Source organism: Mustela lutreola, chromosome 6 (assembly GCF_030435805.1).
Source record: "Mustela lutreola isolate mMusLut2 chromosome 6, mMusLut2.pri, whole genome shotgun sequence".
NCBI classification, from domain to species: Eukaryota; Metazoa; Chordata; class Mammalia; order Carnivora; family Mustelidae; genus Mustela; species Mustela lutreola.
This window is the reverse complement of record NC_081295.1, coordinates 85,653,304-85,680,231: the sequence shown is the minus strand read 5'-3', so window position 1 is coordinate 85,680,231 and position 26,928 is coordinate 85,653,304. Positions and strand designations below refer to the sequence as shown.

Here is a 26,928-nt window from a genome sequence, read left to right as displayed (position 1 = left end):
GATGAATATAGCAAGTGCCTCCTCTACACCAGGGCTCATACAGCACATACACCATGCTGCTCCTCCCTTGCGAGGGGTTGGGGTCCCCAGACTCTGACCCTCCCAGGCCCCAAGCACGCCCAACCCACCGTCAGGGCCGGTGCCCGTTTCTTCTCATCTCCCCCACCTACGTAACCGTCCTGCTGCCAGCAAACATACCACCCCGCAGACCCTGTGACCTCCAAAGACACAAAGCACTCCCAGAAACAAGGGGAGCTGCTGTGGAGCCTGGAGGGGGAGCCCAGACAATGGAGAGGCTCTCTCTGCACACAAGAGCCACCTGCTTCCCTGCCACACCTCATCCAAGGTCCAGCCAGAGAGACATTTCACCATTTTTCTAGCTATACAGGTAGCACTTAGGAGAACTGGCAAAACAGAGAAATCCAAACTTTCATACGATTGGTTTAATTTTTTTTTCAGCAGGAGAAAAAAGAATAAAGTTACAAGATTCTTTTAATATTTTCACAATGTTAAAACTAAAACTGAGCTCTAGGCTATGTGTGTAAGTAAATCTAAAACACAAAAGGGTTAAATAAGATCTTCTCTTTTAAAGATACAAGAATTTAAGCTTTCCTTACATTTAACAAACTTCACAGAACAGATACTGCAGGGGAACAAGCCCTCCCCCCACCCCCAGCTCTACCATCAGGAAGTGAACATGGGCTGCGAGCCCTGTGTGCCACTGGGCTCCCTGGAGAGCCTGCTCCCATCCCTGCCTCAAAGCAGCAGCAGTGGGGCCTGAGGAGGGCCGGAAGAGAGCGGGGGGGCGGGGGGGTCCCTCTTCAGGATCAGAGCTTGGCGGGGGCCTAGGCGGGCCGCCTCACTGAGGATGGCCATGTACAGCCAGAGGGCCGTGGCTTGACAACAGTGGTAAACGCAGGCAGACCCGGCCCCTCTGCCCTGGGCTGCCCTGGAGCAAGACACCGGTCTGGGTCCTGAAGCAAGAATAAGGCTGGAGATTTTGCAGCGGATTCCACTCTGGTGGGGGTGGGATGGGAGGAAGAGGTTGGTAAGAGCATGATTTCCTATTTCAGTATTCCGGATCAAAAAACATTTGTAGTTGCAGGCGTTTGGCTGTGAACTGCAGAGTCGAACTGTTGGTCGTGGTATAAAAGGGAAAGTTTGCTGGGTTAAGCTATTCCAGGAGCCTGTGTGTGGGCAGATCCAAGCCACCTCTGCAGGAGCCTGGGACTCTCACCAGCCCGGACCAGACGGGGTCTCTGGCCCATTCCACCCTGTTCAGGCCTTCCAGAGAATCTTAATCCTGTCTCCCCTCCCCACCCCCACCAGATCGGTGATGATTCCCTAACTCGGGCAAACAGGCCCATATCCATCCTCCCCACCTGGCCTGAGCTACCATGGCTACCGACTCCTCTCTACCTGCAGGAAGAGGCACGGGCTGAGAAATATGGCCTCCCACCCCCAGTGCAGAGCAAATGTCTCATTCAGAACTGGGCCATGGTCACGAACCACTGTTCTAGACAGATCACCCCGCTGCCCCTGTCACACAGGCTGCCTCCCCTTCCTAAACTTGCTATGTGGTAGAGGTCGTCCCCTGGACTGTGGAGCTGCACAGACCAAGGGGCTGGGTCATGGCATCATCTTCTTGGCCCAGAAAGGGCTGGGCAGGCGGCCACTGGAGGGGGCAGAGGTTGTGGGCAGCAGCATCCCACATGCTTCCCCCCAGCCCTTCTACTGATTCCCGTTGGCTATGAAATGTCTTTTTAAAAACTCCCAATATAGAAATCTAGCTGCAGAGGCCAGTCCATAGATCCCAGCCGCAGCTCCTGTGCTGTAATTAGCCTTATTTGATCAATTGCCAGATCCCTGCACTTGGCAAATGGCAAACCAGAGCCAGTGGGGTCAGGGTGTGCCCCTGGAGCTTCTCATGACCGTGGGTCCTATATAGAAAAGATGGGTCTCGTACATGGACTAGTCTTGAGTGGAGCTAATTTTCAAAGTGAGGTTATTGTTTCTCTTCTCGTGTGCTGAGAGAGTTTTTTTCATAGCAAGTCAGGTAAAAAAATTTTCCTAAGAACCTACCACCCCACCCCCATTTCCAGCTTTGTGGGAGAGCAAAGCCACCACCCAGCCCAGCCACATGGCCAGTCTCAAAAGCCTCCTGTGGCCAAGGCACGCGTGGCCATCAGGTATCCTGGCTACTGGGACTAAGGATAAGTGAAGAGGTGAAAGGCCGAACATTAACCAGAGTTTCTGGCAAAGCCATGTGCGTCATGGGAACTTTAACACCAGCTTCTACTCCTCTATTAACTCAGAGTCTCCATCTGGAACACTTTCCGCTTAAGGCTTTTTATAAGTTTGACTCCAGCAGTGACAGGTATGTGTTGTTTTAAATCCACTAGCCATGCTCAAAAAAAAATATTCTTCATGTTTTAATTTTATACAATGGCTAGCAGGCACCTTAGTAACCAGCCAGAAATCAATTTCAACCACCATCAACCCCTAAACTACAGTACCAGGACGGCTGGCTAAAGAAAGGAAACGGACTGGCTGTAGTCTGACGCGTGCCCAGTACAAGGTGTCTGGCTGACTTTGTCCTAAATAAGGCTAACATTAGTGAACTAAGAACAGCGTCATGTGGCGGCCGTGCCTGGCCTTCAGGAGCACCCCTCCCCAATGCGCTGGCAGGAGCGCCCCACTTTCCGGTCCAGTTTCACCATTTTCATGATGGCTTCCTCTCGGCCGCGGCCCATGTGGTCGAACGTACAGTCATGCTGTTCGGGGAGGCGATGTAACATACAGAACACATAACCTGCAACAGTGGGAGAAGCAGAAAAAACACACAGTTAGGGTGGCCTCTGAATGCACAAAGCCCAGCACTCATTCTGGGCTGGAGGGCGGGAGGACAACTGCCGGTAAGGAAGGGGGCCTGTGCCTTCCCGTCTCCCAGCTCCTCCTCCAGTCAGTCCAGGGGCCTCTCGATGTCCAAGCGTGGCTGCTCAGACACTGACTCTGCATTCAACGCTGCTCCTGCCTGAATCCTGAAAGTGGAACCCCAAAGATGACTGGTGCAGTGAGACACACCCTCTTCCCCAGGAGATGAGTGGGTTCTGAGTCCCCTCCTTCCCCACCAAACAGGAGAAGGCAGAGAGCGACCAGCTCAACACTTTTCCAGCTTGAGCAAACTGTAACATACACCACAGGACACCCACCACTTCTAGGAGGCAGGGAGGAAGCAGAAATGATTATGGCTTAAACTAAGGGAGATGGTGGGTGTGATCAAACCACAGCCTACAAGGAGTGGAGGCTCTCAGAAGAAAATGGATTATTTCAAGCTCTGGAAAAGGTATATGTATAAATAGGGGAAAGAACAGAAATGTTGCCCTCTAATCGCCAGCCACCTCAAAGGAACCTGATGCTTCTAACTCCACCTGGTAGGTCAGGAGGCTGCAGGGCTGCTCCTCTTTCTGGAGCGGAGAAGTCAAGGGAGACACTGATGAGGCGAGCAAAACGAGGGACCCAGGAGAGGCCCACAGAGAAAGGAAATGGTACAGGTGAAGTCTCTCTGGGAGGAAACAGCAAGATGAGGCCCTCAGGGAGTCAGCAGGAAGCTCAGAGGACAAAGGCAACACAGAGCTGCCAAGGATATGGCCCTTTCCCTTTCTATTCTGCTCAATTTCAAACTGCTGACGGGTGTATGGATGTGTGTTTGGGGGGTGGGGGTGGGGAGACAGACAGCTGATGTCGCCTATGACTGTCTTGCCCCCTCTCTCAGGGAGGGGGAGGGGGAGATCCAGGCTGGGAAGACACCTGCCTATGCTGGCTGGCCCCCTGTCCCCACTCACCCCGTCAGTCCTATGTGGTCATACTTCCAGGCCCCACGCGCCTACACCAGATCCACAGGACCGACCTGTAGGTGAACCTTCCCTAAACCTCCTCTCCCTGGGCGCCTGGGCAGGTATCCCACAGCAGCTCTTCCAAGCCAATGCTCTCTTCACAAACAACATCTCTTCCCAGAGACGACTTTTTTTTTCCCCTGAGACTTCTTTTACACCTAGATCTCACTGCCCAGAGTGAATGAGCAGCCACCTCTTGTAAAGCACAGTGCATCCATGTCTACATCCTCAATTTCTTTTCTTTTCAGAGCTGAAGGGTGGAGGCAGTGATTTCAGAAGAACAGCATTAGTTGAAGCAAAGACGAGTGACCAGGACAGGCAACAGTTGTAAGATTCACTTCATCTAGAGAACATTCTTCAGCTGATAAAACCCTGCTCAGATGCCTTGAGCTCACGCTGTGTACAGAACATGTGCACATGGCCTGGGGGCCTGAGTGACCAGGCTGAGCCTGGACCATCCACCGTGAGAAAAAAACGCATTATTAACTGCTTCCCAGGGAGAGCACGGCAATATGTTTGGCTCTAAATTGGGACTGGGTTTAAGGAAAAGAGAACACAGATGAAATTTTTGTCTCCCGAGAAGCCAATCTCCCCCTTGGTCCAAAAGCAAAGTTAAGATTAATGAGCTTATGTGTTATATTTACTGATAAGTTCATTACTTGTAGATATTGGATAGCAGTTGTCTTTGTCCTAAAGGACTTCCCAGCCTAAGCACGGATGGCCTCAATACGCATTCTCCATCTAACAAGCACAGCTGTCTTTTGGGAGCAAAGCCCACCTGGTGGGGGAGAACCTGTCGCTAAGGCTGGGGCCTGGGGCGGGGTACGACAGTATGGTGGCATGATGTGTGTGAGGACAGTTATGTTACCAAGTCCTGACACACTTCTATAACCTCAGCACCTACAATAAGGGGTGGGAGAACCCCTGCTGCCCCTTCCCTTCCTTTTTTTTCAAGATACTGGGATGATGCAGGAGAAGGTCCCAGGTGCTCTTCTCTACTTTTGACAAACGGTGCCGGCTGAATTAAAGTAGCAGGAAATGGATTACTTCTGAAATTAACTCGGCCCTGGCTCAGCCTAACACCTCATTAGTCAAAGGCAGACTGGGGTGGAGGGGAGAGGCTGTAGTCTTGTTCTTATCACACACCCCCACAACCTTGCTTAGTGCTTGCCTTCTGCTGGCTAGAGAGCTGCCACCTCAGGGGATCAGAGAACCCCAGGCTCCATCTGGAAAAGGAAGCAGGCCGTGACAACCACAGCAGCTGCCTGATACACTCTCTCCCAGCCTGAGGATTCTCCAGCCAGCCAGAAACATCTCATTTCTCCATTCGAGTTCTGTGTACCTCTGTTAGACACAACTTGACACTTGGCTTTGATTTCTACAAGGTGAAAACCACTACACAGCAGCTACACTTGGGAGCAGCATGGGTAACAATTAGAATATATGGCACTGTCATTCACTACGGAAAAGTCTCGGGAAATTCCGGAAGGCTAGCTGTCCAAGTTGCTGCACTGAGGTTGTTAGCTGACATAAATTAAGCTCAATCCCCTCTTCTATCAGGGTCATTCTCCAGAAGGAAGTTATATGCTGGAACTTGTCCCAAATGCTGAGTAGACATTATCCATTGACAGCAGCCAGTCGGCTAAACGCATGTCCATGTCAGTGCTGGGGAGTGGGCGGCTCTGGATACAGGGGAGGGCAGGAATGACTGGTGGGTGGGACGAATCTCTGTCCTTTCTTGGTACCCACAGGTCTGTTACCAGAAACTTCTGCAAGTGTCACGAACTCTCAATTACTCTCTGATTGGATTCTTTAGACCAAGCTGGATATGGAGAAATGAGTTCAGGCTGCTGGGGAAGATGACTGTTCTTAATTTCAATGATGAACACCATTTTAAAACATAACAGGATTTACAGCCTCTATCTGTACCATATGATTCTCCACGCTGTTTGTTCATTAGCAACCAACTGGGGCCTTTCCAGAGAGGGTCAACCGAGGCAGTGTCTGAAGGGATGAAAGCACAGAGGACAGTGAGCTGGTCAGCTGAGATGCAACAGGAGTTTGGTATCATCACCCAGGGTACCATACAATTCTTTTTTCCCTGATTTAAAAAACTATGTATCAAAATTAAAATCACTCACTCATGTGCATATGTAACATTCCATATCCATATGCTCCTTATGGCCCCGAAGTTCAGTGACATGTGGTTTGAAAAAGAATTTCAATATACTTTTCCCTACAATGATTATACACCACATAGTAATTTATAGGGATGAGGAGGGATCAGGGGCTGGAGAATGTGATTAAAAGGATACTGATCCCCAAAACAGAAGGAAAACACCCAAAGCAAAGCTTTTGAAAATATGATCCGCCTGCTAAATGTGCTTTAACTTCAGCCCTTTCCTTGCCATCTCATGTGACTGGCTGCCCTGCTCCTTACAGCCCCAGATTACTGGTTTTCCATAACATACTGGCCTAGGAGGCAGCTGCAGAGCTCCTGTAAGGCCACCAGAGTTGTTTTCAATAAAACTGCACAAAACACTCAAGAACCTGTGTGGGCGTCTTCTTTGTTGGCTGGCACTGAAGAGCAATTTGGGACAAGCCCTTGATTAAAAAGGGAGGGTGAAGAAGGCTCTCTGAGCACTTTGTTCTATAGCCTACCTTCCTTCCATGGCCACTCCCTGGCTTCTGACAGGCCATCCTGTATGTAGAAAGAGGGACAGCAGGCCGACTACAGGTGATCCCAATCAGCCCCTCCCTGGCAGCTGAGCTGGAAGGTCTCCAACAGCTACACCCTCATGAAAAAATCTTGAACTAAGCGGCCAGCATTAGGAGAGAAGAGGCTGCCTGCCTAGATGGCCCCAGAGGCTGACCTACTTGGGCTCATCCTGGGTTGCTCAAGTCTGTGGCTATGGACAGTGAAAGATGGGAGGATACCAGAAGCTTCCCTAACTCTGTCACTATCACAGACACAGGATTACAGCAGACAGCAAGAAAACATAATTGAGGACTATCTAACCCTCGGTCCAGAAAGACTGTATCACGCATGAGAAATACAAAGCGCTCCTGATGTGGACCTGGGGCCTGGGGCAGCCAAGAGCCATATGCCACATCAGCCTGAAGATGCTCAACACCCAATGGCCCTGAAAACACATTCAACGCAAAAGAGAACTGAGGCTCATTTCTCCAAGACTCACAAAGATCTGAAGGGCAGCTTTCATTCGGTGGGAACCAAACTTGACCTGACCCTTCAGCTTTAAAAGCTAACATCTGGAAGTCATACTGTTCATCTTAGAGTCCTCATCCACAGTTAAAACCTCACATCTGCTTACACAGGGAGGGGTTTGGGTATCTTGAGACTCAAACATACAGGACCCAGAACAATTTGCACAAATGCTGCCATCGAAGATGACAGCCAACACTTTGCTCTAAGTGCTATGAAAGCTGTAACACTGGTTCCTGTTTACTGACTTGTTTACAAAAATCCACAACAATCACTGCCCAAGAGGAACACTGGGAAAGCTTGTCCCAGACCCTGTGTCCTTTACCTCTCACTAGTGCTGGTAGGCAGGGCCCTGAGGGCAGCTGAACCAGATAACAAACGCCTTAGTGGCCAGCTCTGCCCTTCCACAGCCCCCCACCCACAAGCCCGGGGAAATAGCCAAGTACAGGGGCGGGGGGGGGGGTGGTGGGTGGGTGCAGAGGGAGGGAGGCAACCTTATATCCTGCAAGCAGTGCCCACCCTTGGCTGAGGCCCTGTCTCACCAACACAACCACCTCCACCGCCCCCCGTACCCCCCCCACCCCAGGCCAAGCACTTCCCTCCAAACTCTAAGAATTAAGCAGGGGTTGAACCTTCTTTCATGGAATTTCCCAAGGGAGATAAAGCAATGCTAAAATCCACATTCAATGTCTGAGTCCTTCACATTTTTATTCAATCCCTGTAAGACAAAAATGCTGCTTATCGGTTTTATCTTGGGCTGGTATTTATTTTATTTTTTAAAAAAGATTTTATTTATGAGAGAGAACAGAGAGAGCACAAGTGGTAGGGAGGGGCAGAGCCAAAGGGAGAAACAAACTCCCCACTGAGCAGGAAGACTGACACAGGGCTGGATCCTGGGGACTCTGGGATCATGACCTGAGCTGAAGGCAGACACTTCACCCACTGGGCCAGCCAGGCGTCCCCAAGCAGCACTATTTAAAGCTGGCAAAGCTGGGCAGCCCTGGATACTCCTGGACTTCAGTTAAACATTTGTTTTCTTGCAGATCCCATAACCCCAGCTTGAAGGCTCACCCACAATGGCAGTTTTAGTAAAGCCACAGACCAGGGCAAGCAAGCCTAAGCTCACTTTTTACGTCACTTACAAGAAATATTTTACACTTTCTTGCTCATTTGAATTTCAAATTGCCAAAGGTTCAAGAAGAAACTAAAACTACTGACAAGCCTTGGGGTGGAGGCCTATGACATGACCCACCGGTGCTCAGCCGTCTGCGCACACACGTCCGTCCCCCTGCCCACCAGCTCTGGAGGCTGTGCTGGCCACGGAGTGGTCCTGAGGCCCAGGCAGGAGGAAAATCAGAGGCTGCTCCTACACAGGAGCATGGGCTCCAACAAAGAGAACCTACCTGAGACCTCCCAAAGCTGCCTGAAGAAACCTGGCAATGGACACTCTCAACCCATCAACAGAAACGACCTGTGATCCACGTGCCTATTTAAAGAACAGATGACAAATATTCCTGACCCATGTGTCTGAATGACCAGGCAAGCTCGTTAGAAAAAAGAATCACATTTTTTTCCAGCAAGGTAAAAGTTTCTTAAAGCTCAGGACAGCAAGCTGACCTCATACCTCATTTGTAAGTGCGTGCTGGGAGCAGCAGGCAGCTACAGGAAAGCTTGCTGGAAAGCATTAGCCATTTATAACCCCACCAGCAGCAACCCTGGATTACACCACATCTACTGACCCAACGCCCAAGGCAGAATTTGTAGCACAGAAATGTATTAAAGGATCTTAATGCACTTTATTTCATCAGACCCATGGTACAGGCAAAGCAGCTGCAGGTGTTTCAGGAATGGAATAGGGTCTGCTTTACATTCTCCTCCACCTCTGGCTCTGCATGGTGGAAGGAAAAGCATCATACTCCAAGAAGCAGCACTGGATATCCTGGCTCACAAGCTGGCAGGCACAGTGCTTTGCTGGACTTGGGGAGAGAACGGGTGGATGGGTATCAGTCTGTCCATTCTTCAGAGGAAAGGTGAATTTGCAATTTGGAAGAGCCTATTCTACTCGACAATTTAACAAAAAGCACTAAAACATACCAAGACAATTCTAAAACAGAAACAATCATCTGTTTTCCCCAAACCAATTAAAATACCAGTTAGACACAAGCTAAATGCTAGCACAAGAGGCAGTGTGACTGAAGGCAGAAGACGGGGCCTCTGTGCAACGAGCTCCTCACGCGGCTGTGCACACTCAGCCCATGGCTCTGAGAGAACAGTCAGCAGCAGCGGAGAGAAAACGGTCCTGGTCCGGCGTGACGAAGCTCCTGATGCAGTCTGCACATACGTCATTGTAAAAGTATAAAAACTTCACCACTCTGGGTATCCTTTATCGCTTTCTAGACGGCTCCATTCTTGCAAAAACTTGAATGATCTCTTTCCTCTCCTCTGGGGGAAATGTGTGCCCTGTCTCAGTAATGTCTCCTGTCACCCAGCTCAGGAGGCCTCCCTTTCCTTGACCTTCAGAGAACAAGTCCTGCTCCCCTGGTTCTAGCCTCCCCCACCCAGGAAAACCTAGTCCTATTTTTGGCACCTGGGATGGGAAGTGGGGCAGGGCACCTGCACCAGAAAGGATACTGGGCCATCAACTCTGACTTGTGCAAACCCCGCTCCGAGAAAGCCCTATAACACCTCAGTGCCCAAGAGAAGGGGGCTGGCTGCTGGCTCACCTTCTGCTAGACTGTTTTACCTACAGATGAACATATATTTAAAAACTAAGAGAAAACAGATATAGGTGGTTTTTGCCACAGAAATAATGACTTGCTCTTTCAAACACCATTACATTTAAGTAGCCGAGAGCATTAGCCTCTTGGTACCTTGGGCAGTTTTAAGGATCTGGAAAACCCTAGGAGGTACCGCTACTCTGGCCTCCTCTCCATCCGCGCCCCCCCCCCCCCCCCCCGCCCCACCACCAGCCTCTCAGCGCCTCGGGAGAATAGTCAGGTACTGACAGGAAACTTCTATTTCTCAGGTGACCTTATCCTCCTCCTAGCAGACTTGAAATTTGTTTGCCTTTCTCTTTCAGCATTACCTTGTCCTTTAAAAGATTACCTTCTCAAATGGAGCACTCACCTAGAAAACTAGCTCCAAAGCTACAATGGAGAAAAGAAAAAGAGCCCCACACATCCCACCCAAGAGCCACCGAGGGCACGGTCTGGGCGCACAGGAGCAACTCTGCTACCAGACCTGCCAGAGAACTGTGGCCTGTTTAGCCAATGCGAGGACTACACAGACAAGTCACAGAATATCAGTGGCGCTCGGACTATAAATGCTATGTGTCTCTCTCCAGAAGAACACTTGGAAAAGAAAGGAATACTTCTCCCATTTTTCTCTATTGGCCTTCCACTTCATGTGGTGAGGTCATGGGAGAGTACAAAGATGACAGATTGGAGTTGGGAGAGATCAATGGCTTAGTCCCACCCTTGCTGCTAGGGCAAATCCCACAAACAGGGTAATCTCAAGGTCTCTTTCTGGATAACCGAGTGAAAAGCTTGTGCTTTGGAGCCAAAGTACTGGACTCAAGTTCTAGCTGCACTGCTCTGACATTTAATCTTTTAGAGCCTCAGCTGTGCCTCTCATAAAATGGGGTTACAGACATGAAAGCAGCCAGTGCAAGGCAGGTTGGTTGCTGCTCTTCTGACTTTTGTTACCCCCTCACCTTACACAATAAAACTAACACACTGGGACTTCAAGGCTGGGAGCCCCTTGCCCTGTCCCTTCCTCCTACTCCTCCTCCCCTTCACCTCTCAGTCTACTCCCTGGTTTCCTTCTCCTAAGTGAAGCTGCTACCGACACAGGAGAATGAATGTGAAATCTTCCTCTGGACACGCGATGCACTTTCCTCTGTCCCCTGCACAAACCTCTCTGTACCGAGGCACAGGCACAGTAAGTGACAAGCTCAGTAAAGCCTTCTGTTGAAGATATGCAAATGTTAGAGAAACTTGATTTAAATATATGAAGACTACACAGGGCAGCTGAGAAAGCACTCACTGGTTAGGGACACCATGAAAGGGACCTGGAAACTTTCCAAGGACAGTGGAGAGCAGCTCCTCTGCTCCTGTGGGGGCTTCTCCACAGCTATGGCTGTGAATTCTGCAAGCCCCTGTTACAATCAGAGGCAGTGCATGTGTGTTTCCCAGTTTGGTCACGTACTGACTGTGCGCTGAAGAGGCCGTGTCTATCTCCCTGAGGCTGGCAGGCTGGAAGCTGCAGTGGAAGGAGGAATGAGAGAAAGGAACAGACTCTAGACACTCAGAGAACAATTATGCTTTTATCCAAACTGCACCAGTATCCCATGCACTTGTTTTGTGCTTCAAGAATGAGAAGTCTCTCCACATGCCTCTTGTTTTCACATTAACTCAAACAGGTCACTCTGAGGAGCTCAAGAGTGTAAGTATGCTCTTTTCTATTTTCACAAAATGTTAAGCCTTAAAAGTCACAAGTCCCACAACAGACATCTGCTGTCCACCATTCGAAGCATGTGCAGAGGGGAGGGCAGAGAAGCTGACCTCTTGATTCTCCATTTTTAAGGTTAGTTAATTTAAACACAGCCTCTCCTGGAGGGCAAGAGGCTTATTCAGCAGCAGAAGATTGTTTCAGCTGTAGACAGGAGTTCAGGCTTGGAGAACAGACTATAAACTACATACAGTTAAACCCCCCAGTGAATGGACAGCCCACCCCAGTATTCTAGAGACTTCTTACCTGGCTGTGTGGAAGAAGCTGACCTCACAGCCCAATTCCCTTTCACCTGGAGAGTGGGTGGGGAGGGGCTCAGATACAGTTACAGTCTGGCTATGTAACAAGCTCCATGAATGAAGCCTGCTCACTGCTAAATCTAATGGGCCCTTTTCAGTTCTCCTTGATAGCGTCTGGAACAGTTTACTACTCCCGAGGACTCCCATAGGCACAGGCTACTTTCCCTGTTTTTGGTCTCCTGCACTAGTGTTAGAATTATTCAGTGCTGGACTCTCCTTTTGTCTCACCCCATACTTGTCCCAGGGTTTAAAGCCCTAACCATACATGCCAACAACGTTGAAATTTCTCTCTCTGCTCCAGACCTCTCTCTTTGGAGCTCTATGCCTCTGGATCCCCTTATCTACTGGATATCTTGGATACCTTAGACTTAAGGCATCCAAAATGGAATACTTGCTACTTCTTCAGCAATTTGCTTCTCTTTCAGTGTCCCCCACTCTACTAAAAGAATGGGCTCACCCTGCTGCCAGTCACTCATGACAGAAGACTAGGTCATCACTGATATCTTCCTCATTCTTCAACTACCAAGTCCTGTGGATCCTATTTCCAAAAATCAAATTCCTTCTCTTCCTTCCATCTCTATCACTGCCACCCAGTCAAAGCCACCAGTATCCCTCACCAGGGCTACTATAACAGCCTTCTCTGGGTGGCTGACGACCTCAAATCCATCCAGCTCACAGGAGCCACAGTGATTCAACACACCCCCATCTCTGATAATCACACTCTTATTTAAACCCTTTAATGGTTTCCCAAGAAGGAAAGTCAATTTCACCACCTTCGCTCACTCTCATGCCTTTCAGCCCTGCCCACTGTACTCTTATGTTCTAGACACACTGCCCTAACCAAATTCTGGCTTCTTCGGCTTCAATGGCTTTTCCTCTGGAAGACCATCCTAGACCTTCAGACTAGTCTTGGGCCCTATTATCCACTGTTCATGGCATCCTGGACTTTTCCTTGAAGCACTGGTCATAACTATAATTGTAGGTATCATTTGTGTGTAATTTTCATTTAACTTATTTTCCTATCTAGGTTTCATGAAAGCAAGGACCATACTTCTATAATTTAATGCCTCGAACAGTGGGTGGTTCACTCAGAATATTTCGACTGAATGATGGAGAGGTTAGTTACAGACAGACTGTTTTTGGTACCTCTGGGGTAAGTAAAAGCCCGTCAAGAGGTCAAGTGGCCAAATCCCATCTTCTCACCCTCACCTCTCTCAATAGTCTGTGTCTCCTCTCCCTCTCTTATAGGATCCTCCCCTCAGCTTCTGTAGTATTCTGGAATATTCCTGATCTTCCTTCCACCTTGCCCGTTGCAGCAACCTGGAATCCTTTAATGGCCTCCCTCCTGAAACCACCAGAGAAAGTAGTACTCTTACACTTTCACATTTCCTTTTAAGTAAATCTCATCCAGACCCAAATCTTCAAGAATAGTCTAAATACTGATGCATCTGGAATTTAGATTTCAACCACAGATTCTTCCTCTAAACTCCCATATCCAACATACTCCTTGAAAAAACCACTCAACTAGACTGGTTAACAGGAATCTCAACTATAACATGTTCAAAATAGAACTTTTAATCCTCTTGACTCCCTTATTGGCCGGTCTCCTAATCCTCCCTTCTTCTGTGAATGATGGCACATCCACATAGCTGCTCAACCAGGACTCCTTGATTCCTCATTCCCTTACTCCTCACACCAACTTTTAGTAGTCTCATTGGATTTATCTCTAAATGATGTTCTGAATCTGCTCTGCTTCTCTCCATCATCTGACAGCAAAGGTCCTGTGGGAAGAATGAGTACAGCATGCTGAAGGAAGAGAACAAAGGCCAGCAGGGCTGGGATGGAGTGAGACCAAATCTCCACCATGGTTAGCAAGAGCCCACAACGAGTTGCCCTCTTCTTCCTTTGCTGCCCTCCAAGCCTTCTCTTTCAGAGCAGTTAAAGGGATTTCTTTTCTTTTCTTTCTTGGTAACTGACTTGAGATGTACTTTTAAAATATTTGTTAATTAATTCCTGTTTGAATAGGTAATACATGAATATAACAGAAATTCAATTTGCATGAAATAATATTCAGCAAAAAGTTAGTCTCTCATCCCATTCTCTTAGTTACCCTCCCCAGAGGCACAGCTACCACTACTACCAGTTCTTATGTATTCTTGATAGTCTATGCACAAGCATTATGTTTATCTCCCAGAGGGACAGAAATGTAATACAAAATGTAAATCAGATCACACCACTCCTTTGCCTAAAACCCTTCAATGCCTTCCCACTACTTTCAGAGTAAAATTCTACGTCCTTACAAAGGCCTACTTGTCCCCCCTTCTAGTCCTGACTGCTTCTCCTTACGCACTCTACTTCAACCACAGGGGCCACCTTTCTGGTCCCAATCTGCCCAGTTGTTCCTGCCTCAGGCCATTTTGCTGCTGTTCTCTTGATCTGGGGCACTTTCCTCCTAGTTCTCTGAATAGTTCTCCTAGCTTTTCTGTATTAGCTCAGCTTTCACCTCCTCCAGATGCTAGCCTTCCCCCCACCCCCACTGCCACTTGCCCTTCTCATTCTGCCATCCTGTTATACCAGAGCACTTACTCCCATCAGGAAGTATCTCATTTATCTGTTTCCTTGTTTACTGCAACTCTCCCCCAAAGAATAAAAGCACCATGAGGTCAGGGGCTTTGTCAATTTTATTCCCTGCTTTTCCTCTAGAACTCACGTAAGTAAACTGAATAAATAAATAATTTGAGTCAACATCCGACTCATTAAAAACAGAAGAAAATTACTTCTAGCAATTAAAGAATATAATGCTGGTAACTTTGCCCCTCCCTACCACTCCTGGAGAGAGGAACACCATCACACATTCTATCTCCAATTACTTGGGTGAACAGAAGCACAGTGAGCACAATCTGAAACTATTATTGTCTGGCTTTGGATATTCTGTTTGCAGTAGCAGGTTTACTTTCCTAATTATGCTTTTCTATTGCCATTATTAATATTAGCCTATACTCCCTGAGCTCACTCTGAGAGGCAACCCAGAAATGTCCAAGATGCCATGGGATGCATCCTAGAGTTAAAACTTTGCTGTAACTCATGAGCACAAATGAGCTCAGTACAGATAATGAAGAACTGAACATCATCACCCAAATTCCCACTGATACTCATTTCCTACTCCACCCCAGCATTTTGGTCAATTACTCCAGATTCCGTGGAAAATTAATCCTGAGCTAACAATCTAGTTCAAAGGAAGAGCTGTTTAACTGATACAAGAGCATTAACAAACCTGGCCCTTTTATCTGTAAATTTGGAAACCTTCCCTTCCCAGGTACACCTGTAACACTGCAGTGTGCCGCTCTAGAGAGCACACATCATCCCATATCTTAATCACAAGGATGCACAGACCCTGTTGTGTGCTGATGCAGTTTCTATCTCCCAGGGACCCTGGGGCAGACATGGTTCAAGAAGAGGAGCATGTGAGTGTGTGGAGTGGCCTGCTGCTAGACAGCATAATCCCGTGAGGAAGAGACTGGCTCAGTGCCTCAAGGCACAAGCGGGCTGCCAAAAGACAAGGCTGCCATTACCCACAGGGATGTCTTCAAAAGCGGCAGCCACTGCCTGCTACCTCCCACTCTACAGCCCAAGAACAATCCATCTGCATCCAAGCAATATCTTGACTGTTATTTAGAAAATTTTGGTCATAGGGTGCATCTAACATCTGCACAACATGCTTGTCCCTGTGCCTCTGCAGGCCCCGAACACTGCTGTGGAAAACTCGCCAGCATAGCTGAAGGGGGCCTGGCTATATGCCGCATAAGAGAGCCACACAGGCCAGTGCCAGCTGCCTCCCAGTCACCCACCATGATACTGCATATTTCAGCAGGTACAAGAGCTGGTGAGGCCCCATGATCATGGACTAGGAGGCACCCAGAGCAAAGAGGGACACTCCTTGTCATCTCCTCCTTCCAACAATGTTCCAGGCACTGCGTTGTGGGCTGAGAATCAACTAGACAGATGGGCGGCTCTATCTCTCAACTCCACAGGTGACAACACAGAAGGAGAACATCCTTCAAATCTCAGGAAGAAAGAAAGAAGCAGGGGCACCCTCCCAAGCTCACACTACCCCTTGAGCAAATGCCGGCCGACTTCCTGCACCCATCACACCTCCATTTCTGCCCTCTAGTCCTTCTCCACTTCGTTTCCTTCCACTTTCTCTCCAACACCTTTCCCCAGCTCTTCTGTTTCTCGGGGTGCCCCAGTAGCTGTGGCTGCCCTGACACCTACTCTGACAGCAGAAGATGTAGCCTGCCGGCGTAAAGAAAGGCTTGGTGATGGTGGCGAGTATCCACACTGGGCGGCTTCCACGTGCGCACCTCTCATCAGTCTGCAAAGCACGCGGGAGAGGACTTCATCTCCTACTCGATTCCGCCTAACTCTGGACCAGGATGGGAATAATGTCTGTGGAAAGATGGAACTATTTCCTGGAGAAGCCAGCTGACCCAATTATTTTAGGCACTTCTCCAGTGAATTATAGGGTTGACTCATCCACCCTTTCCAATCTCTGGACACTGAACTCTGTTCCAACACTTCACAGTGAGTCTAGACTACTCCCACCTGCAGTGTGATAGCTCTTCTTCCATCAGCTTGACAGCGCCTTCTCTCAGCACTTACTCTCTGACTATCTAGCACTTGTGTGTTTGCAGTCTCTGGGTCTCATGCACTTCATGGGCCCTGTCCCACAGACACTCTCCCTCATGGCACTGAGTTTCAGAGACTGAACAGTTCTGGTGACATCACACACTGTCTGAGAGCTTACAACCCACAAACACTGTGATGGGACTCTGGTTAGTGGGCAGATGAACTGTGTGCTAAGGTGGACTTCTCCGTATCTGCCTTTCAGTCAATGATAATGCCTCCCAAATGCAGATTTTCTTTTGAGAACACTGGCTACAGTATCAACCAACACCACAAAGCTTGTGTGGCTATTTGTCACAGTCTTATTCAGGCTCATTGCCAGCAACATGATAGCAAAACTTGAAGTGGTAAGGCTTTCTTAGAGTCTGTATCTCCAGGGCCCACAAGCTGAGGAGTAAGGACTATCTTATCAAAGACTTGGTCTGCTTAGGTAAAAGCACTTTCCAGAAGCAGAAACAAACTCCACTGATATTGATCTCTTCAGAGGAAAGATGCTATAGAAATCTCATCTAATAAATAAAGGATTCAGGCTCTAGTGTTAGGCTGTCAATCCAGCAAGGAAAAGAAGCTATCAGGCTCAAGGAGTCAAAAGTATTTATTGGTCATTTGTGCACTGTTTACAGAGCTCTATTCTAGGGGCTGGGTGGAGGAAAAAGAAAAGGAAGAAGTCACAAGTTCCTGCCTTGAAAGACAGCTGGAGATGTGCAGAGAGGAAAACAGCTGAAGGACACAAGAAGCAAAGCAAGAAATCAACTGCAAATAAAATCAATACAACCCAGCTATGTGCAATAAATCGGGGGCACTGAGGAGAGGTCAACTGCATAAGGTATCCTGGAGGAGGTAAGTTTTCAAGGAAAATGAGGACATGAATTAGCACTCAGGAGAAAATGGAACATCCACATCAATAAGAATTAAGTGCCACCATGTCTCATAATTACCCAGGCACAGTGGGAGACAAAAAGGTGGCAACACTATGGACCCTGTCCTCCAGAAGCATCTTATCTAGATGCAGGGACAAGTAGTCCATGGAACACCACTGAAAAACAGTGCACTGGGATGACTCATTAACACCATCTCAAGAGGTTCTCACATAGTAGGCTGCCTACATTTGTTCCACCCATTGTTCATCTCTGAACTGGGGGAGTGCTTAACAAATGGGCTAAGATCTATATGGTTGAAAATAAAGGTAACTCGGGCTACTACTTCCTCACTGCTCAGAACGCCTGGGCCAGCAGTGGGACACAAACAGCGCAGGATTCTGGGAGCTCAACAAATCTGGGCTTGCATGCCAGGTGCTCCCTTAGTATTTCTAAGTTACTCAACCTCAAAGCTTATTTTCTCTTGCTATAAAAATGTAGTACCACTTTACAACAAAGCTTTTATCAGGGTCAAGTGATTTAACACAGAAGCAGGCATTCAGTACATAGCAGGTACTGGATAAAGCTGTCCTTTCTCCGGGGCGTCTGGGTGGCTCAGTCAGTTAAGTATCTGCCTTTGGCTCAGGTCATGATCTCAGAATCCTGGGATGGAGCATCATGTCAGGCTCCCTGCTCAGTGGAGAGTCTTCTCCCTCTGCCTCTGCACCCCTCTCCCCGCCTCGTGCTCACCTTCTCTCAAATCTTTTTAATAAAAGAAAAAGGTCTTCTTTTTCCTTCACCCAGAGGATCACAACTGCAGAGTTCACTCATTCAACTCAAACGTTTACTAGGCATGACTGCACTTCTACTACGGTAGGAGCCACCAAAGAACACTATATGACCCCTGTCCTCCAGTACTTATGGTCTAGAAGAACAGACAGTTTTAGCATGTTCTGCAAAGTACAGCAACAGAGGTCAACCATGGACTTCACAAGAGAGACTTTTTAGCAGTTTAGAGAGAAGGGTTTTTGTTTAAAAAGATACCCAGATTTTGTGAGGGCCCCATAAGGAAGACCGTGGAGACCCTGAGCCCACTCTGGCATTCCTATACCCACTCTAGTCCCCGATGTCCCACAGCAGTTCTTTAGTCCCTATAGACAGACTTGCTACTAGAGGAACAAAGTGCTGGAAAGCCAACATCCCATGTTCAAATATCTGAAGAGCAGGCTTTCTCAAAGATGATTTGTGACACGTGACTCTGAAGGGCAGAGTAAGGAGGAATAAGGCATGTTCTATGAGGAGGCTGGCTTTGGGTCAGCAGTTGAAGCACTAGGCAATCTAAGCGGCCTGGCAATAAGACACACCACACTCCCTTCTGGGCTGAAGATGTGCGCGGCAGCTGGATTATGTGCCTATGCGGTGAATGTGTCAGTTTGGGGGGGGTGAGGCTGGAGTGGAACCAGATGGATAACTTCTAAGTTACTTAAGTACTTGGATTCTATGCCAGAGTGACAGGTTAGGCAGGAATGAGACAATGGTGTAGTTCTCTACAGGGATCTGTATCTCTGTGACCTCCAAAGCGCTTATCTTATTCATGTGTAAGATGAAGCACAGGTTTTATTCAAACACATTCATCCCCAAAGTTGAGTATTTAATTAAACCATAAGCTTATCAAATATTTTAAATTAGACCAAGTAGGCAACACTACCCTATCTGATAGTATATACGACTTGTCTGCTTTCCACCCCGTACCAATAAAAATTCAAGGCAGATAAAATTATGTAACAATAAATAATGCTAAGGTTTCCTACCTACAACTTACTCCTTTGGCCAAATATTCCATTGGGAAACCCTCAGGTTGCACATGTACCCTGGCTTCATGAATATACATGGAGACTGGCCCAGACATTCTCCCATTCACCCACTTGGGCCTGCCTTCAAATACTACTACAAAAGGGCTTTCCCCTAAAGATAACCAGTAGGCTCACCAGAGCACCACATTTCTGTGACTTCCAATTTTTCTTGTGTATTATTACTTAGCACTGTCTGGGCACCACCATAGGCCACACACTCTATTAAGGGCAGTGGGAAACTACAGAATAACACATAGGCCCGACCCTTGAGGATTTTAGAATCTAGCAGGAGAAAGGAGATCATGGGAGGAAGGCATATGAAAGAAAGAAAAAGAGTATGGAGTTAACTAAATCTGATATAAAGACTCTATGATGTGGATCACCTTACTTGATATGTACAGTAATTATATTTGGTCTTAAATTACCTTTCCATTTCCTATGGGGGGAAAATGAGCTATTAGGTATAAAGACAGTATATCAAACACTGAGGTATATTATAGTTACCTGAGCAACTGCACTTCTACTTTCTAAAGAAGCTCCCCCTTCTATCCAGGGATTGGGCAATGCCGGTCTGAGGCCCACATTTATCCAGAAGCCCTGCTCATGAGGGAACCTTAGTAAGAATCTACTCAGAAGACTGGAAGTGTCTACGAGTATGTATCTGCATACAGTGTACTGAACACAAGTGAGTTTAACTATGTACATTAAAGGCCTTGGAAAGGGCATTTCTTTGGCAAAACGTTGTGAACAATTTGTCATGGATCTGAAGGAAAAAAATTTTAAATCCTCTTATTTTGACTAAATACTACTTTAGGGGCACCTGGGTGGCTCAATCAGTTAAGCATCTGCCTTCAGCTCAGCTCATGATTCCAGGGTCCTGGGCTTGAACCCTGTATCAGGCCCCCTGCTCAGCTGGGAGTCTGCTTCTCCTTCTCCCTTGGCTCCTCCCACCCTGCTCATGCACATGCTCTCTTTCTCAAATAAGTAAAATCTTCAAAAATAAGTAAGTGCTACTTTATTTATCTCTACTACACCAACAGTCTAATTTGGCGACATTCTGCTGCAAGGAGTCCTGAGTCCTGAGCAAGGTTTTGGAGGCCAAACTAAGAGAAAGCAAAAACAGTCAGGTGTATTAACTCGAAGGAAAGACCAAGAAATCTTCTCAGTACTTCAGAAGACACAAGTGAGATTCAGTGGGGACAAGCAGACACCCAGGATGCATGATGAAGAGCTGTAGTTAGGAAGGCCCAAGACCTCCTGATGGGAGGGACACTGCTGTGAGCCCTCTTATTGGGCAATCTCTTCAGTCCCCGAGCTTTCGAATTTCAAAGGCTGCAATCCTGAAATACCAGGATTTTGCAAACAGGTATAATGTCTGCATTATCACAGGTATAATGTGAGGCCAGTGGCAACCTTTCGGATCTCCATTTCCTCATTTATTGAAAAAAAGTGGGGTTGGATGAAATTACTGCTAAGGCTTCTAATCCTGGTGGTATGTGCTACCAGTATATATTTACACACAAATTTTTGTGACTGTGCCTTGTTGGTAAAAACATTTAATTCAAGCAAAGCATTTCTAAGCATCTCTCAAGAGTGGTTTGCTTTTACTACCTTGGGTCAGAGTAACCTATAGCATCTTGGGTGTCTGTTACGACACCGGCTTAATGAAAAGAAAAATAATCTCAGGTCGCAGGCTTTCCCCATTAAAAATGGATAGACATGTTACAGAGAACCATGCGCAAAGGGAATATGCTTCAACTATAGACAGAAATGAATTCAAGACATGGTAAAACTTTTTTTAAAACACAGTTTTGCTGATCTTTTTTAGGCCACATGGTAGCTCACCCTGGGCTATATCATCTATTTTGAAGGAATGTATTTGAACATTTACTGTTTTCCTAGAATGCACTCAATAGCTACAACCATTAAGATTTGTCAAGGTTAAGGAGCAGAGGTGGGGAACAGCTCTTAAAAACAAAAACAAAAAAACTAGAACAGATGGGATGCCTGGATGGCTTAGGTGGAAGAATATGCAATTCTCTGAGTCTGAGCCCCACACTGGGTGTAGAGATTACCAAAAATAAATAAATAAAACTTTAAAAATATACAGCTAAATCATACTTAGTTGTAAAAGATGAAATTTTACCAAAGATCAGGGAAGAGGCAAAGAGATTCATTCTCAACACTTCTATTCAACGTTGTGGTAGAGGTCGTAGCCAGTGCAATGATTCAAGAAAAAGAAATGATAGGCATAAAGACTGAAAAGGCACTAAACTGTCTTTATATGCAATGACATGATCATGGATGTAGATAATCCTAAGGAATCTAGCGCTAATAAGTGAGTTAGCAAAGTTGCAGAATAAAAAAAATCATATGAAAAAACTGTGTTTTGAAGGGACAGAAAAGAACAATCTGCAAGTAAATATAAAAACTTCTGTTCACAACAGCTTCAAAAAATTAAAATACTGGGAATAAATTTAACAAACAATGAATATTTAAGTATGGACTCTTGATGAAGTAAGATATGAATGACCAAAAAATCTTATGAAAAAGACACTTAACATCAGTCATCTGGGAAATGCCTGATGGGAAATTAATACACCACCAGGAGAGGTAAAGTTAAATAAATGACAATATTAAATACTAACAAATTATGTGGAAACTAGAACCCTAATATACTGCTAACAGAATTTTCTTAAAATGCAGAATGTACACTGGTCATTCAACCTGGCAGTTTCACTTCTATATCTACCTAAGAGGAATTACAACATATCTCTACACAAAAACCTGTGTATGAATAATTTACAGCAGCTTTATTCAAAATATCCCCCAACTGGCAACAATCTAAATGTATGTTCACTGGCAAATGGATAAACTAATGTGATATTACCCATACAATGAAATACTACTCAACATTAAAGAGGAATGAACTACTAATATGTAACATTGTGGATCAATCTCAGAAACATGCTACTTACACAGACAAGACTGTGTGTGTGTGTGTGTACACTGTATGAATCCATAGTATTAAAATTCTAGAAAAGGCAAAATTATACCAAAACAGATCAGTCAGTGGTTGCCTTGAGGCTGGGAAGGGGACTGTAGGGACCGACTAGAAAGGGACACAAGGGAAGATTTAGAGGTGATTTAAAACATTCTAAACTCTGATTTTAGTGAGAGCTGTACAATTTAAATTTACCAAAACTCACTGAACTGTAAAACAGGTAAATATGGTATACAAATTCTATCCCAAAAAATCTGTTTAAAAAAAACACCATGCACACTTTACTGGACAAAGAACTAAAACTATTTATTCTTGAAGCTAAAACAAAAGACATCAATAACTCATTCCCTTTCGTGATGATCCTTTTTTTCCCCATAAAGAAGTATTTTAGCAGGGTAACTTATCCAAACAGCTTTGATAAAATTATTGTGCTGTTATTGATGCTAAGATTAGACTACAGACGGATACCTGGAAATTTGCTATCCAGACAGAAAATTATTTCACTCTATGGGACAAGGGTCTCCTGGATCACCTTCCAATAGGGTAAGAATGTGACACAGGCTTCAGCAGATATGCTCTGCATATGTGGTCTTTTAAAAGTTCAGTCTTTGATGTCCCTTTGCTGGGGAGGGGAGCTCTTCAAGTTTCTGACTTCTCTCTATAGCCTTGTCAGCAGACATATGGTAGGCTGGATCTCTGAGACAGTGCTGAACTAATGGGCTAAATACATAGAGTCAGTGTTCAGTAAAAGGCTTGATTTGTTTTGCTCTAACATCTCAATGCGCAATTTACAGAGGAGCAGAAGAGGGACTAATCTTTTTGGTTTTAGACTAGAACTTTTATACATTAAAGATTAAATGGGGAATATAGATAGCACACTTTTGTTTAGGTAAAAGTATAGTGAGAATGAAAGTAAGAAAGTAGCAAAGGCAGAAAATTTTCTCAGACTATTTCTCAAGATTTCCAACTACCCTTAGCTCTCACATATACAATAATTCCCATCAAAGGTTTTTTGTTGTCGTTTTTTGCTGTTGGGAAAATGGACAGGACACCTCCTTCTCTTGAGCCATAGATAATACATACTCAGCTGCAGTCTTACAAGTAACAGAAAAACTTTAGCTTTTCATCGCCAGATTTAGCATAGAACAGGATCCTAAAGGGCTGGGGTCTTGGTGACCACACACTCACTCTATAACACATGGCAGAGCACGAACTCACCACTCAATGGCAGTAATGATAATAATGAACCAACCAAACCAATCTCGGCATGATAAAAGATCTCAGGTGTTTCCCAGGATAGCAAGGTTTCCTGATGGATCCTGGCTAGAACTCTGTAATGGAATAAAGCCTTTAAAAGAACACAGACAGCCAAATTTTCTTTTAGAGACAAAGTGTAGACTGCCAAATCTTCCTGACAGGCTCAAGCCACATGTGGATGAGAGTTTAAGCAAAGGCACAGACACATGGATTAATCTCAGGTGATCTCTGGTGCTGGTGAAATGGACCAGCCTGGTAATTTCTTGTCACCAACACACCTCACAGTTACCACAGCTCCTTGGCCCACTCTGGAACCTTAGGGTATCACTATTCACTTGCTGTGTAGTCCTCTGTAGTGGCAGGGATGGCTGTGAAACAGGCCCATTTCCTTTTCACTTACTTAGTTCACATTTGTCCTAGACCATTCCTCTGAAAAAGATTCGTTAGCCTCCTGGGCTTTCCTCTGTGTTTAATTAAGAAAGAAAAAAAAAAAAAAAAGTCCTATTAGATCCTGTTGACCATATTCAAAACCAATGACAGCGCCTCAGTGCAAACCAACATCCAAACCCTACAGCCTGGAGTCTGAATTCCTACCGTCCCTTGTTAGTAGTCAACCCTAATCCAGCTGCACAGGGGTCACCTTCAGAAAACCATCTTTGCACAGGTAGTCCCTCTTTCCACACATCTAAATCCCACTCTTCCTTTAAAGCCCCAATTACTGCAGCCTACCCAGAGTCTTCTATAGTTGAAATTAATTTCTTGCTCCCCGTAGTCCTATAACACATGGCTTATACCTCAGTTAAAACTCTTATGGTAGGCCGCCCTGAATGCCAGCTGTTTCATGCCACGTATCTGCCTTCCTCACAGGCCCAGCAAATCCCTCTTGGAATGCATATTAAAGTCACCTCAGAGATCACTAGAAAAATGGCTGATTGCAGGCCTGGCCATAGGATAAGTACCAGATGTATTCAGAACACATCTTTTTTTTTTTTTTTAAAAGACTGATTTTTTTGAGAGAGAGAGAGAGTGTGTAACAGAGGGGGAGGGAGGGGCAGAGGGAGAGAGAGTCTTTAGCAGACTCCACACTGAGCATAGAGCCCGACTTGGGGCGCAATCTCAGGATCCTCAGAGATCATGACCTAAGCCAAAACCAAGAGTCGGATGTTTAACTGACTGTGCCACCCAGGTACCCCCATAACATATCTTATTATGCCATGGAGTAAGAAAACGCTCTGGGAGCAATTTGACTACCATAATAATTAAGTACAGTAATGAATTACAAACCACTGAAAAAAATATAAAAAGCCCATGAGCCCATAATAATAATAGATAAATAAATGGGGGAGAAGGGTCCTCACAAAAGAACACTGAATGCCAAATGAGAAATGTAGTAGGAGGGCTGGAGTTAGAAAGATTATCATTCTGCAGTCATCAGAGTAAAGACTGGTTCTGGCAAGAATCATCAATGGTTCCTAAATTTAGGAGACATGTTTGATGATGAGCAGGATTGTGACATGGTCATAAACCGTTTTCCCAAAGAATGCTCACTAGCTACACGGTCAAAACAATAACTACAGAATGGGGAAACTGGACAACACTCTGACTTGGGTGAGTGAATTAAAATTAACATCTACAATGAGGGTAAGCCCTGAGAAGGGCACATGACTTCAGAGTAGTCTGTCTGGGGATAAATAATCTGAATATAATCATGAAGAAAGTTTGTTAAACATGCACGGGCCTACTGGAAGGCGGGAGGGCAGAAATCTGTGTTTTGCCACACCTTCCATATGGTCCTGATGCCCACTCCAATTTGAAACCATTAACCCAGACTATGAGTTCCTACATTCCATATTTCTAGATCCTATATTCCCCACAAAACCTAGCAAAATGCTTCATGCATAGTCCCATCTCAATAAATGCTTGAAGAATTCAGTTCAACAATGAATGAGAATGCAAAAAATGACCACTGGAGCACCTGGAGAAGAGAAACTACTCTGAAGGGCGAAAGTATCTCTCCTGAGTTTCTAAAGTGAACATAAAATTTATTTTGAAAGCACGAAAAGGAAGCCAGATTACTTAGGTTGTTAGTAAAAGCACTGCTGTCCCAAAAGGGAACATATCAGCTTAGAGTTTAAGTCACACTCAACTAAAAACAGGTGATAACTTATGCAAGCTCTTAGACTGGTATTTAAAAATTAATTCTGTGGTTCTGGATAGCAAGGCACAGCGATTACGAAGCCATGCTGCGTGTTTCATGCAAGATCGGCTTGGAGAACACAGCCTTCACATGGCTGTGATGCAGCCCAGATCTGATGAGGATGGCCAGATTTCAGAACATCCTCTAGGTGGCATTTTCAGAGATAAAACTCCTGTAATGAGAATGAGCTGATCAATTTGCCTACTGAGTAGAAAATGAAACAAATAAATCCATTTTTATGCAACTGTTTTCTATCTTGAGAAGTTAAACTGTTGAAGATACTCTGGGATGCAGGCTATCAGCCCAGCCTCACCACACGCCTTTTCTAATTGGCACCCTGAAAGATTTCACAGGAAAAGGGTGTTACTTTGGTATTGTTGATTTAAAGGTTATCTAGTCACAGCAAGGCAGAGGAGAATTCATCTTCAAAATTCACCTCCTCATTGAAAGCCCATGGAGTATCTTGGCAATTAACAATTCCTATCACCTCTAGCTGTTCCCTATGTGAGAAGGCTCAAACTCGCCTTACAAATTGCTCTTTTGAAGATCAAAGGCAAGCTGAATGTGTCTGTGTGTGCTCTCGATGAGACTGTAATTTAATGGAATTTTTAGAAAAGGCTTGCTAGCAGTGTTTGGATGACAGCCCTGAGGCGGAGGATTCAGGGGAGCTTGGCCACTCTTCCCTTTGGTGCGTCTTCCCTGTCTTTAATTGGCACCTCATTAGAAATTAATGAAAATGACATCCTCTGTTCTTCCTGCTCTAGGCATCGAATGCTACAAAAAGGCCCATCACAATTCATAACACATTCAATTTATATAGCAATGGCTCTTAAGCATTATTTATGAGATGTGAATTTCTTGTCAGCAGTTAATAACCTGTACAGACTGGAAGGGGAATGGAAAAAGATTGTGAATATATATATTAAGAAAAAGATTTTCTGCAGTGGAGAAGTGTTCTGAGTTCAAACTACCTTCCCGAGTCTATACTTCCTATAGTAAATTACCATACCCCCCCTACTGCAGTCCCAAATCTTTCAGGGCAGTACAACGTCTCTTCAACACTCCATGCATCCTCAAGGAAATAATGACACAACTCCCCATTTCCTAGAGAGAGCCAAGCAGACAGGCAGGAGGAACACAAGAGCTATTT

At 45.8% G+C, this 26,928-nt stretch overlaps 1 protein-coding gene across 2 annotated transcripts in view; it reads right to left on the bottom strand.

The window, feature by feature from the left end:
- Positions 1-428: 428 nt before the first annotated feature.
- Positions 429-26,928, bottom strand: part of ZFAND3 (zinc finger AN1-type containing 3) — a 335,701-nt gene continuing 309,201 nt past the window's right edge. For both annotated transcript variants that reach the window (XM_059177840.1, XM_059177841.1), the window contains exon 6: positions 429-2,812. In XM_059177840.1, coding sequence (XP_059033823.1) covers positions 2,658-2,812 — 155 coding nt within the window. In that variant the 3' untranslated portion in view covers positions 429-2,657. The remainder of the gene's footprint in view (positions 2,813-26,928) is intronic.